This window comes from Lampetra planeri, chromosome 27 (assembly GCF_965212315.1).
Source record: "Lampetra planeri chromosome 27, kcLamPlan1.2.h2, whole genome shotgun sequence".
Classification (NCBI taxonomy): Eukaryota; Metazoa; Chordata; class Hyperoartia; order Petromyzontiformes; family Petromyzontidae; genus Lampetra; species Lampetra planeri.
In genome coordinates, this window is record NC_136133.1 from 5,311,234 (window position 1) to 5,323,807 (window position 12,574).

General features: G+C 49.5%; 1 protein-coding gene across 1 annotated transcript in view; it reads left to right on the forward strand.

Moving 5' to 3' along the window:
• Window positions 1–12,574, forward strand: part of LOC144728062 (SH3 and multiple ankyrin repeat domains protein 2-like) — a 370,189-nt gene that overhangs the window by 327,553 nt on the left and 30,062 nt on the right. Inside the window, exons 17-18 of the mRNA XM_078607344.1 lie at window positions 611–693; window positions 5,509–5,633. Coding sequence (XP_078463470.1) covers window positions 611–693; window positions 5,509–5,633 — 208 coding nt within the window. The remainder of the gene's footprint in view (window positions 1–610; window positions 694–5,508; window positions 5,634–12,574) is intronic.

The window sequence follows — 12,574 nt, forward strand, 5'->3', positions numbered from 1 at the left end:
CGCGCGCGCGCCTCCTCGCGTGTGCGTGCGCGCTGGCGCGTGCGTGCGGTGCCTGCGGTGTGTGCGCGCATGCGGTGTGGTGCGTGCGGTGTGGTGCGCGCGTGTCCCTGCTTCGTTCTCCCGCTCGGCTTCCGCTTGCACCACAATCACCGCTTCTCACACGAGAAGGGAGAGAGGGAGGCAGGGAGGGAAGGAGGGAGAGCCGCAACCGCGTTCGACCGAGCGACAGCCGCGCAAAAGAAGAGAGGCCTCCTCCTCCTCCTCCCCCCCCCCCCATTTTTTTATTTTCTCCTCCGTAACGCCATGATCGCCTGCTCCGTCCTGCCGGACGCTGCCAAGTTGCTAGCTTCTCTGCAGGCCTCTGCTACCCCCGCCGGCAGTGACGGAGGCAGCGGCGGGCACCGCAGCCTCCGCCACTCATCCGCGGCCGGGGCAGCGGCACTGCCACGAAGAGAAGCAGGAGGAGCAGGAGGAGGAGCGGGGCGCGATCTTCGCGTGGTCCCTACGAGGAGGAGGAGGGGGGGGGTCGAGCGCCGCGCGTTCGTCAGTCGTCCCCCGTCGCCATGATCATGCGCTTTAAACGCGGCTGCCTCTGGGCTTCCTCCCGCAGCGACTACGTGGTGGAGGAGAAGAGCGTGGTGCTGTGCAAGCGGGACAACGAAGGCTTCGGCTTCGTACTGCGCGGTGCTAAAGGTGGGCGACCCACACACCCCCCACACACCCCCCCCACACTCTCCCCCACACCCTCCCCCCCCACAACCCCCCTGCCCGCTCCGTCCGCATTTCCCTAACCCGTCCCCTCCTAAACCCTTCCTCCCACCTCTCCTCCGTCTCCCCTCCCCTCTGCGTTCTCACCCTCCTTGAGCAACCGCTCCACCCCCACCCCATCCACACCTTGTCACCAGGTACCGCACCTGGGGGAGGGGGGTAGGGGTGTGTGGGCAGAGTTGGGGGGGCGGGGTTGGTGGCTCTCCAAAACGCTCTTCCGATTAGCACACGGGCGTGCCAACACGTGCGGTGCCAATTGAAATTCCTGTCCACGCTCGATCCACCTCCGCCCATTGTCGGCAAACGTCGTTCTTTGAGCACGGCTCAAACACACACCACCACCAAATCCCGTCGTTAACGCGCTCGCCGCACGCGTGGGGATTGCTAAACATGAGCTCCGCCGACCAGCACGTGACGCGAATGGAGCGGCCCGTCGACGATTCAAACTCAGCGCTTCCCGCATCCCCATCTGGCGTCACGCTGCGAACACACTCGGGGTCACGCCAGTCACACACACACACAGAGAGAGAGGGTCCACACGTGCGAGATATCCTCGCTTTTTTGTGTGCTATCTTGAACGTAATCAACGCTCTGCTGGGTCAACGACAAAGATTTCCCACCCACCCGTCCCGTCCCTCCCTCGCCGGATAGCCATAGCGGACACTGCTGGGGGGGGGGGGGGCACAAAGTCATGTTAGCGAGCAGCAGTACCTATGATAAAGGGGCCGTCAATGGCAAACGAGATTGGGTGGGGGGGGGCACCCTTGTCTCCCTAGTGGCGATGTTTGTGTTTTACACACCGCACCGGCTACTCATTTGAGGCTGAGTCGACCTAGGGGGAGGCTCGGGACCAGTTCAGATCATTAATGATCGCTGTGCACTGAGGGTGAGCGTGAGCGCAGCGCGCTAGCCGCTACACTACCGCTCCCCCACCCCACCCCCAACTCACTACTCAGGTGGAACACACAACGAGACACGCGCGCGCGGAGATCTTGATGTGAATCAGCGCCGCATAAGTCATCACGCACGCGGGCACACATCCTACAAAGACAAAAGATCCCCCCCCCCGCTGCCCCCGCAGTATAGACTTAAGACTTGCTGTTAGCGAGCACCAAGCTATGAAGGCCGGCACGGCACGCGTGGCGTATGATGATGGGGCTTGGCTCACCGTCACCACGCCACCATTCAACAAACCCTCCTCCCCGCCCGCCCGCCTCTTGAATGTTAATCAGTGAGCCTCGCGAGCTCCTCGGGCCCCCCAAGTTTGCCGTGCGTCAAGCGTCGCGGATTCCTGCTGACATACACCTGGAGTGCTGGGGAAAGCCGGCAGACGGGACCTTAACTCAAGTGGAGGAGTGGTGGTTTTGGTGGGGTGGGGGGGGGCCTTATGGTGGATGCTTCGTCAAGCGACGTTTAACCAACGTGGCTTTGAAGATCGTCATTTTAATGAATAACAAAGCCACGCGTTCGTTCGTCTTGTGGTGCTGCTGCTGCTTGCTGTGGAACGGACACCGTTCTGACGGGCCCACAGGCACAACGTCACCTGCATTACATTGCCAGACGAGAGTATTTTATCAATTAGGTACTGCAATGCAGTATATGTGTTTTATATATATACAGACACTGTGTGCGTGTATATGTGTAGAACATTGCCAGTGAACGTTGAACGTCGGCTCAACGTTGGCGTTGCTTTGCTGGGTACGTGTGAACGCATTAATTGCACCTCCCGCCTTAGCACGGCTGGCTACGTGCGGTGCGAAAGAAGTTCAACATACGCACGTGTGTGTATGTGAATCGTGCACAGTACATTATCCCCCCCCCCCCCGTGTCAACAAAACGCGCATCCTGTACCGACAATACAGTACTCGGTATACATACAGTATATGCGTATAACTGCATCTACAGAATGTGGTGTTTTACGCATCAATGTGGTGTGTACTGTGCAGAGACAGTTCTGTGCTGTCGTGTGCAGATTGCATAACGCTAACACGGCGTAGACCCCACACACGTCTGTAGCTTTACACGTTGGGGTTAAATTTAATCTGTCGACCAATATTTAGCTGTTTTATATTTTTACCCGGCTCGCCGGGAGACCCAAACAGGCGCCGCGTTGCTCGTAAGCCACGGCGGCGAGATGTAATACTCAACGTGGTGTACCGCGTTCCCGAAATATTTTACCCTTTGGCCAGTCCAGAGTCGGCTGCAATGTTTTTAACCCGTTGCGTAACACGCGAATGCAAATGAAGGCATCGTCACCATCATCATCATCATGCCTTGCAGTCCGGTGCCTTGGGTGTTATGACGCTCACAATTTTGGCGTCGAAAAATCACTGCAACGTGTCATAATCAGGAGTCGTCTTCGTGTCCACCTGGAGGAATCCGATGAGCTATAAAACATTCTTTTCACACACATGTCCGGTATGGGGGGGGGCGGTCAGAAGCAATAGTGATGTCAACGTTGCTTCTGCCACGCGTCGTTCGCCGGTGAGAATCTCAGCCTTTGTGTGTGGGGGTGAACTGTGAGGCCGAGTAAACGTGGAATGTCGTTGTGCATCAACTGTTTGACACGCGAGGTCGGGGCAATCGCCGCCCGGATATCACTGTAGCGATTGGCCGGTCAGCCGTTTACAGCGCGGGTTCATGGACAGGATGTGACAGATTTTGTCATATTGAGGGTGCTTCGAAAAAATGTCAATATGGGACAATCGTTTTTAATGGAAAAATAACGGATAATACTCCACTGTAACATGATAACAAATGTCATGTTAATAGCTTCAAAGAGTATCCACTCGTTCGCCATCGTTGTCAACGCGTGCCTGGAATCTTCTCAAGGTGGTCTCCAGAGCTCCAGAGGCAGCACATTTCTCGTGGTGTTGTTGCAAATTCTCGGAAGTGTTCACATTTTTTTGAAGCACCCTGTAAATCGGCCGTTCCGTTGTATTTTTAACTCGTGTTTTACTTGTGCTGTCGAGTCACGGACAACGCCACCGGCCACTGTTCTGTGATCTGGCATCAAGCAAAATGTTGCGATAGGTTTAAAAAAAGTAACGATTGTGGCCGGCTTGAATTATTTTCAAATTTATTTAGATAAAATGCTGGTAAAACAAAAACAAAATTGTGCCCCGATGCTAAGACAAACTTTGGTTAAAATCAAGGGACCTCCTTCTTGCCTGTATCAAAATATGTGCATGTTCACCGCAAGTACGTGTGGTTAATGCAGACACAAAAGGTTTCTGTTTCTGTTTGGTGTTTAAACATCTTAACACCAGTTTTATTTCCAGAAAGGATAAAACCTATGCTGAAATTGTTAAAATCTTGTGTTTTTATTGTTTACAAAAAAAACGCATCCAAACAGAATATTTCTTTCCAGGTAGAAAATTATCCCATTTTTATTCTACCTATGCAGGGGTTAAAACTTGATGTGCTGGACTGTGCACCGCTGAAATACATGTACGGTCCTGTATGTATAACACAGCGAAATTGAAGAGGAAATGAATGGGCTTCCAGCTACAGCTGTGACGATTGGTACACCCTGAATGAATGGAAATTGAACGACAGTGCACCCAAAAGATTACGTAATGTATTTCTTAGTCCTGAGGACATGTTTAGCCTCTTCACTGCCATTGCTTTTTGATGTGAATTTTAACAAACGTGGCTTTTGTGGTTTAAAAACACGTATTGGGTTTTTGGTACATTTAGGAGAGGTTTTCCAGCTAAGGGTGGAGGAAGGGGGGCTTGAGGTGGATTTCCAGCATCATGCAAATAATTCAACGGGACATTTAATTAACACCTAATAACGTAACAACTCAATGTAATGTAATATTTCACAATTTATTTGCACTAAAATGCACAAGTGCAGAGTTTAATCGCTTGCAGTGGTTATGAAGCTTCGCCGGAAGGCCGAGGTTCAGTCGATGCGGATGGCAGGCTGAAGAGATTTTTCTGACAATCTTGAAAACTTGATTTTGTTTATGTAAAATAAGTAAAGAACATATTTTTTAGCAACAACGAGATGCAGCCGGCTCGTAGAATATGTTTGATGAGCGAGTAGTCACTGAATACCATACAACAGATTGAGATATCCATTTATAAATGCAAGTGCACAAACACACGCCTCATCTTCCTGTGCATCACTGAATCAACTGCATTGCAAGAACGGTGTTATTTTGGTTTACTTTTTGTAAATCCCATATATTTAATTATTAATTTCGGCCAGCCCTCTGGCTTACCGTGAATTGTCTCGCTTATTCGAGGTCTGGCTTTGAGAGATTTGCACTGTAGTCACACGACAATGACCCCACGTTTGTTAAAAAAAATTATTTTCCTTACCCGGGGAAGACTAACAGAATTTTCTTGCTGGAGGATCCGTCACCCTACTTGGGATCAATAACAGAGGGGTTTTTTTTATATTTTAATTCCATTTGGCAAGCTAGAGGAATGCCTATAGAGCACCCCGCAACGTGTAAGAGAGAAAGCGATGGAGATAAAGTAAATGACATATAAAGTGATGAGAATTATTTACATATTTATTTCAGGTAATTTTCCCAGGCCAATATCATTTTCCGCGAAAACTCGCCTATTCACGAGCTTCTCCGGAACGTATCCCTCGCGAATAACGACGGTAAATACTCCGTGACGTCAACAAGTTATTCATAAACGTAGACGACGTCGATGTAAATGCGTGCCTTCTCTGAGCGATGTCGGGTGAGCTGAGATGCTGTCGCCCGTGTTGGACTGTAGCGGACACACCCATCGAAGAATTCACCCCAACGCCAGCCTTCCCCGCGCTGCAGTACCTGGAGTCTGTGGATGACAGCGGCGTGGCGGCCAAGGCTGGCCTCAAGACCGGAGACTTCCTCATGGAGGTAGGCCCAGGCCTCTGTGTGTGCGTAGCTTTCACAAGCGGGCCCCTTTCCTTTCTCTTCCGTCAGCTTTCCGCGACCGTGAGGCCGAATGGAGTCAAGTCCACTCGTGTCTGTTACTGCGCTAATTTTCTTGAACGTATGTACGTTAGACTTCTTTCGCACCATCTGTAGGAAGGACGAAAAACTAAACACAAAAAGCAGTTATAAAGAAATGAATTTTCAATTTAGATTTAAAAGTGTATAAACTCCAGTGGCTTCCTAATATCGGAAGGAAGAGCGTTCCAGACGGCCGCAGAAGCGCATCTGAAAGAGCGCGATACGGTGACCATCTTTGTTCGATGCTTCGCCTAAAGCCGCTGCCGTCAAGGATGTCCGGAGTTTGCGCGATGGTTTATGCTCCTTGACGAGATGTTTCACCGATCATCTCCAAGCCTTTCTGCTCCATGTCCTTCTTTGATGTGTTTGTCCAGCGCAGGCTTGCTCTTCACTCTACCACGTGTCCCTTCTACTCTGGTGTGCATTGCCATGTGTGTACCACCCTTTCCGGGTTTATTCCTGCTAGATACCCAAACCATTACAAGCGTCTGTCTTGGATCTTCCACAGCATCACAATGTCCTGCCCCTAGTTGTTTAATCAAGATCCTTACGTCAAAGCTGCATTTGCATTGTGACGATTATCAGAATGTGCTGGTGGTGTGAACTTTTTATATGGTGCTTATCCTCCGTCTGTTTTTTATTTATTTAAAGTTTGACATTTTTAATGGGTGAACAATTTGACGTCATAAAAATTAATTCTCACGTTTTCAGTAGTGGGCTGGGTAGTTTTATTTCTGGCTGTCCGCTCGGGGTGCTGGGTAACATTGCTGGCGGCGTGTCTGCACGTCGATATATATTGGGGCGCGTTGTACATACGGCACCTCTCACGTGGGCACAAATGCGATGCCTTTCCGTCGCGTTGTTTCAACTTGACACTCGCGATTTCAGGCCGCCTGAGTGACATCATTGCCAAGGTCCCACCTTGAAAATGAAGGGGGGAGGACCTTTACCTTCTCATGCGGTCTGAATAAAAGGACGCGTAGATGTGCGTAATGCACGTAAGGCAGAGCGGCTCCCACGTTGCCAGATCTCAGCATCAAAGCAGGGGTGAGCGTAAAGGGCACATGCATGAACGGGTGACCACCTTGCAATACATTTTAAAAACCACACAGGTGTAGGACGCCGCAAGGCTATGTCGTCAGCAGAAAAGGGAGTGCATTGTTGTGCCGTACGATACGCCAATGCCTCTGCTGCCTGCCTTCACCAAGCCGGGTCGGCCAGCGTGGTGAAGCGAGGCCCGAGACACACACACGGCATGGGAGGCCTTCTTCCAGCTGTGGATTGACAAAAGGGCTGTATGTGCACGTACACACTAAACTAAAAAACTCAACTATTGTTGATGTCACCAGGTAAGGCCAGCTGAGCTATGCAGCTCTTTTATCAGAAGCGACCTCGCTAAAAAATGATAGCTCAACGAAGTGGTGTATCATGTGCAAATTCATAGCAGCCAAATGCTCTACACACACGTTGTTTCTAAATGCGGAGGGAAAAACCGGAGCACTCGATGAAAAATCCACACAACCACGGGGAGAACATGCAAACTTCAAATAGACATGCTTCAGGGTCGGGTATCGAATCCATAACCTCCTGTATACCAGGCGATGGCGTTAACATCTCGCCACCGCTGCATCCCATACATACAAACGTGGTCTACAATCCGCAGGCCATGGTGATCTTGCTGGTGCTGCTGTACCCACACACGCAAACCTCGCGCGATGATACGGCCAGCACAGTTTCATCCGGATCTCTTCGCCAGAGACCCGGGAACCAGTTACCACCCGTGGGATACGTTCGGGGATCCATCCTCGAGTCTGAAACGGTTCTGCGATGGACTTAACTCGGTGTTGTTATTCCGAAGCATTTACTGCTGTGTGTTGTACATAAGCGCGCGCGAGCGCGGTGGACTGGAATCATAAGATTGCGCGGCAAATAAATGTACAGACTTATCGTCACGGTGTTCGAGGGAAGAGAGCCAGGCCTTGTGCTGCTTTTAAACTGACACCTATCGTCCTCTTGAACTGTTGGGAATTTTAAGGAAACCAGTGGGCTGCCGGCCCTCCTGGATATCATAAAAACGAAAATAAGTTGGCTTTCCTATTACGCTGGTTTGATTGCAGAAGGAATACTTTCACATTGGAATAACAGTGCACCTGGCACGATCGCTTCTCATCAACAGCCTCCTCCGGTGAACTCACACCTACATGATTAATCCGCGCAGCAACGCAGTTTTCCTCCAATTCATACATGTTATTAATTTATTTTAAAATAATTAATTTATGAGTAACCGGCTGCAGCAATTACGACATCGGATCCAAAAGCAACGATCAGGGTAATTCTTTCCAAAATGGAACGAGCAGGTGAATGCGATTTAAGATGTTTGAATCGAGCAACAGAAACAATGTTTTCTTTTTAATGCATTTTGTAGCCAAACTAGAGATTTAAATCCGATTCAAAATTCAGCTCTTCCCGTCGTACGCAAAAACCGCCGTGTAGTGGCACAGGCGCTGGCTCGTACGCTGGACTCCCAAAGCCATGCCTAGCCAGGAGGTGAAACCTCCGGCACGCGTGCTCATCCGTCCGCGTTTGACGCGAAGGGCGATTGGTTCGGTAAGCCCATCGTGTGGACATCTGTGAAAAAAAAACCTTCACAGCTCATCACATTTCTCCAGTCTAAATATTCTAATTCCGATCCCTTGGCCGTTCGCTTTTGCCGGGCTAAAGCGTCACTTACTTCGACCTCTTTCAACGCTGTTGACGAGTGTGAAAAGAGGCGAAACCGTTCGCCTGGACTGACTCGAGCGCTGATTGGACGACGACGCCCTCAATATGTAGAGGAGCGCAGAGCTTGGGCAATTTGTTGGCGCCGGCTAATCGCGCGGCCGCTGCCTTCCCGCTTGTCAGCGGTTTCTCCTCGCACCTCAGAGTCGTTCTGTCTTTACGAGAGTGGGCGTTACAAATTGATTTTATCGTTTGAAAGCAACACAAATAACTTACACGTATATTACTATTATTATTTTTAAATAAGATTTTCCCCACGCGAACCCCAGGGCTCCATGAGTGTTAACGCGTTAAGCACGAGCCGTTGTTTTGCTTTGCTTTCTTTGTAAACGCAATCTGCAACGCGGAATTCTTCTCAGGAAAACCTCGTCTCTTCATTCTAGATTTGAAGCTTTCGTGACTGCAAGGAATCATACTCTTAGGTCTTTTCGGTAAAGTCACGTAGGTGAAAAGAAATTAAAAGTTAATAAAAGTAATAATGGAAATAAAATAATAAAAATCACGACGTTTCGGAGGCAACACAAGTCTCCGTCATCAGGTGGGACCGTCACAGCTAAAATTACTGCATCAAGTCTCTTCAGTCGTTCGTAGCACAGAGCTCCGCAGCAGCAGCCGCGGTGACTTTTGCTGCTGACAGCCTGAGACGGGCGCTGGTTTTAAAACAACCGCACACCTCCGATGAGCACGGTTGGCTATGTGCGGGGCGAAAGAGGTTCAACGTGCGTACGTACACAGTGACGGACCCCCGTGGAAGGAGGGGTGAATGGTTGTGAATATAGCGGAGGAAGACCGCTTGTGTTGCGATCGAAACGTCGTGGGTTTTTTGCTTTTATTATTTTCAATGTATTTTCATTTTTCATTTAATTTTACTTTTTTTTCTATCCACGTGACTTTACCGAAAGAACCAAGCACATGAATTCCTGCAGTCACGAAAGTTTTAAGTCAAAATTAACGAACGCAAAAGTACAACTTGTTGACAATATTGCGCGATGGGCTTTCACCCTGACCGCGCGTCGCGATAACTCTTTCCGGCAGCGTGAAGTCACGTACGTGCTTGTGTTCAACTTCTTTCTCGACCATGCGTGGCCAACCGTTGCTAATCGGAGTTGCTGTTGTAGCTGTGTTGGGTTGAGTTGGGTTGTGGGGTTCGTTGAGTTGGCTTGGGTTGATTTGGTTTAGTTGTGGGTTTGGATAGTTGCGTTGGGTTGAGTTGGGTTCAGTTAAGTCGTGTTGAGGTTGTGTTGGGTTGGGTGAAGTTGACTTGTGTTGGGTTGGTTGTGTAGGGTCCTGTTGGGTTTGTGTTGAGTTTGTGTTGGGTTGTGTTGGGTCCTGTTGGGTTTGTGTTGGGTTCTGTTGGGGTTGTGTTGGGTTTGTGTTGGGTTGTGTTGTGTTGGGTTGGGTTGGGTTGTGTTGTGTCGTGTTGGTTGTGTTGTGTTGGGTTGCGTTGGATTGTGTTGGGTTATGTTGGGTTGTGTGTTGTGTTGGGTTTGTGTTGGCTTTGTGTTGTGTTGGGTTGGGTTGTGTTATGTCGTGTTGGTTGTGTTGTGTCGGGTTGTGTTGTGTTGAGTTGTGTTTGGTTGTGTGTTGTGTTGTGTCGCGTTGTGTTGTGTTGGGTCGTGTTGGGTTGTGTTGGATTGTGTTGTGTTGAGTTGTGTTGAGTTGTGTTGGGTTGTAATCACTGAAACCAGCATCATGTTGAGGAACTCGGCTGTCGTCAACGCTGTGTGCCATCTTTTCTTTTTTCTTGAAATTATTTTATACTTTTTATTCCCCTGCGGTTTTTAAACATGCCAATTCAAAAGTGTACGTTTTGAAGCACACAAATCGTAGTGTTGCTATGTGTCATCATTGTCAATCGCCGTGTAATTCAAGGTCAGCATCAGAATCTTTTTTTATCACGATGAGCTATGAAGCTCTTTTTACCGATATCCGGTAGTGGCCGGAGTCGAGCTGTCTCGTGTGTGTGCTGTGCAATATCGCAGAGACTTGAACTGCCATGGTTTAGTCGAGATTAGAGATTCAACCTCGAAAGCACAAAATTTACCCTCGGCAATCCTTGGAAGCTCAGCCATGAAACCAAGGCCGTAGCCATGGAGTCAACATTGGGGGGGGACCAAATCTTCCAGGGGGTCTGGGGGTCTCCCCCAGAAAGAAAATCTAAATTTGAAAACTAATTTTCTGTCATTTCCTGCCTAAAATGTAAAAAATTCGCTAACACATAGGATGGACTTTTTTTTTAGAATAATATCTAATAGTGTATTGTATTACATTGCTCTGTGTTTTTTTCTTTTTTACCTTTTCTTGTTTCATTGCATGTAATGGCAGAGATTAGGGATTAATAAAGTACAACCATAACCACAATCATATAAACATAAATCTTTTTATAGCAATATATTGGGGGGGGGGGGGGCATTTTGAGCATATTTGAATATGGGGGGGATGTGTCCCCCCCCGGAGGGAAAATCCATGCGACCACAGAGAGAGAGACACGCAAACTCCAAATATACAGCAGGTGTCAGGGTTGGGATCGAACCCTCGATCTCCTGTATACCAGGCAAGGTCGTTAACATCTTCTAGGCACCGTGATGATAGAGAGACGCAAACTCCAAATATACAGCAGGCGTCAGGGTTGGGATCGAACCCTCGATCTCCTGTATACCAGGCGAGGTCGTTAACATCTCCTAGCCACCGTGATGATAGAGAGACGCAAACTCCAAATATACAGCAGGCATCAGGGTTGGGATCGAACCCTCCATCTCCTGTATACCAGGCGAGGTCGTTAACATCTCCTAGCCACCGTGATGATAGAGAGACGCAAACTCCAAATATACAACAGCAGGCGTCAGGGTTGGGATCGATCCCTCGACCTCCTGTATACCAGGCGAGGTCGATAACATCTGCTAGCCACCGTGATGATAGAGAGACGCAAACTCCAAATATACAGCAGGTGTCAGGGTTGGGATCGAACCCTCGACCTCCTGTATACCAGGCGAGGTCGTTAACATCTCCTAGCCACCGTGATGATAGAGAGACGCAAACTCCAAATATACAGCAGCAGGCGTCAGGGTTGGGATCGAACCCTCGATGTCCTGTATACCAGGCGAGGTCGTTAACATCTCCTAGCCATCGTGATGATAGAGAGACGCAAACTCCAAATATACAGCAGCAGGCGTCAGGGTTGGGATCGAACCCTCGATCTCCTGTATACCAGGTGAGGTGGTCAACATTTCGCCACCCTGACTCAGAGTCACGTGAGGCTTGAGCTGATTTAGAGATGTAGTTTTGGCCCGGAGACAACATGCAGTATTAGCTTTTCTTCGAGTAATTAATTTTCTAACGCTTTCCAGATAACCTCGAAAGCGTCGATGCCTTCGCTCCGCTCGTCTCTCTGCGTCTGTCGCGCGGGGGTCGGAGAAGGAGGGAGGGGGGCGGGTCACGTGACCTCCCGTAAATATGATCTAACGTACACGAAGGGCCGCTATAAAAGTTGTGTCGCTCGAAGAGGCTTCCCCTGGAGAAAACGGGGCAAATTGATCAAAGGTTTCACCCAATAATATCTCAACTAAGCTTGCTTGACAGCGTTGACGCAATTGTAACTCAGCGTTAATTACACGGGGGGGGGGGGGGTGCCTCTTTGCGCGATATCGGACGCCATGGCTGACGGATGACATCACCTTGCAGATGATGTTGACTATGATGGGAAGTGACTTGGGCGAAACTTGGGTCTCCCCTTGATTCCTCTACCTGGTGGTGTTGGGGGTGGGGGTTGCGGAGAGACCTAGGAGATGCGAGGGTGAAGAGATGGGGGGGGGGGGGCCGGTTTACGTCGCCTGACTTCCCTGCCCGGGTGCTCCGCGTGCCTCTTTGGGAGGGGGAAGGGGGAGGGAAAGACCCGGGTGGGCCTAAGTCACTCTTCATCATATTCACGATCTATATCCACTGTTGCATACGCACGTTTTTCCTTCCCTGTTACTACCTCGTTTGTATTTTCATTCCTTCCATCTCTTGTAGAGGTTCGTTCTGTTATCCTCAATGCATGTATTTGCATATAATCTGCATGACTCAAT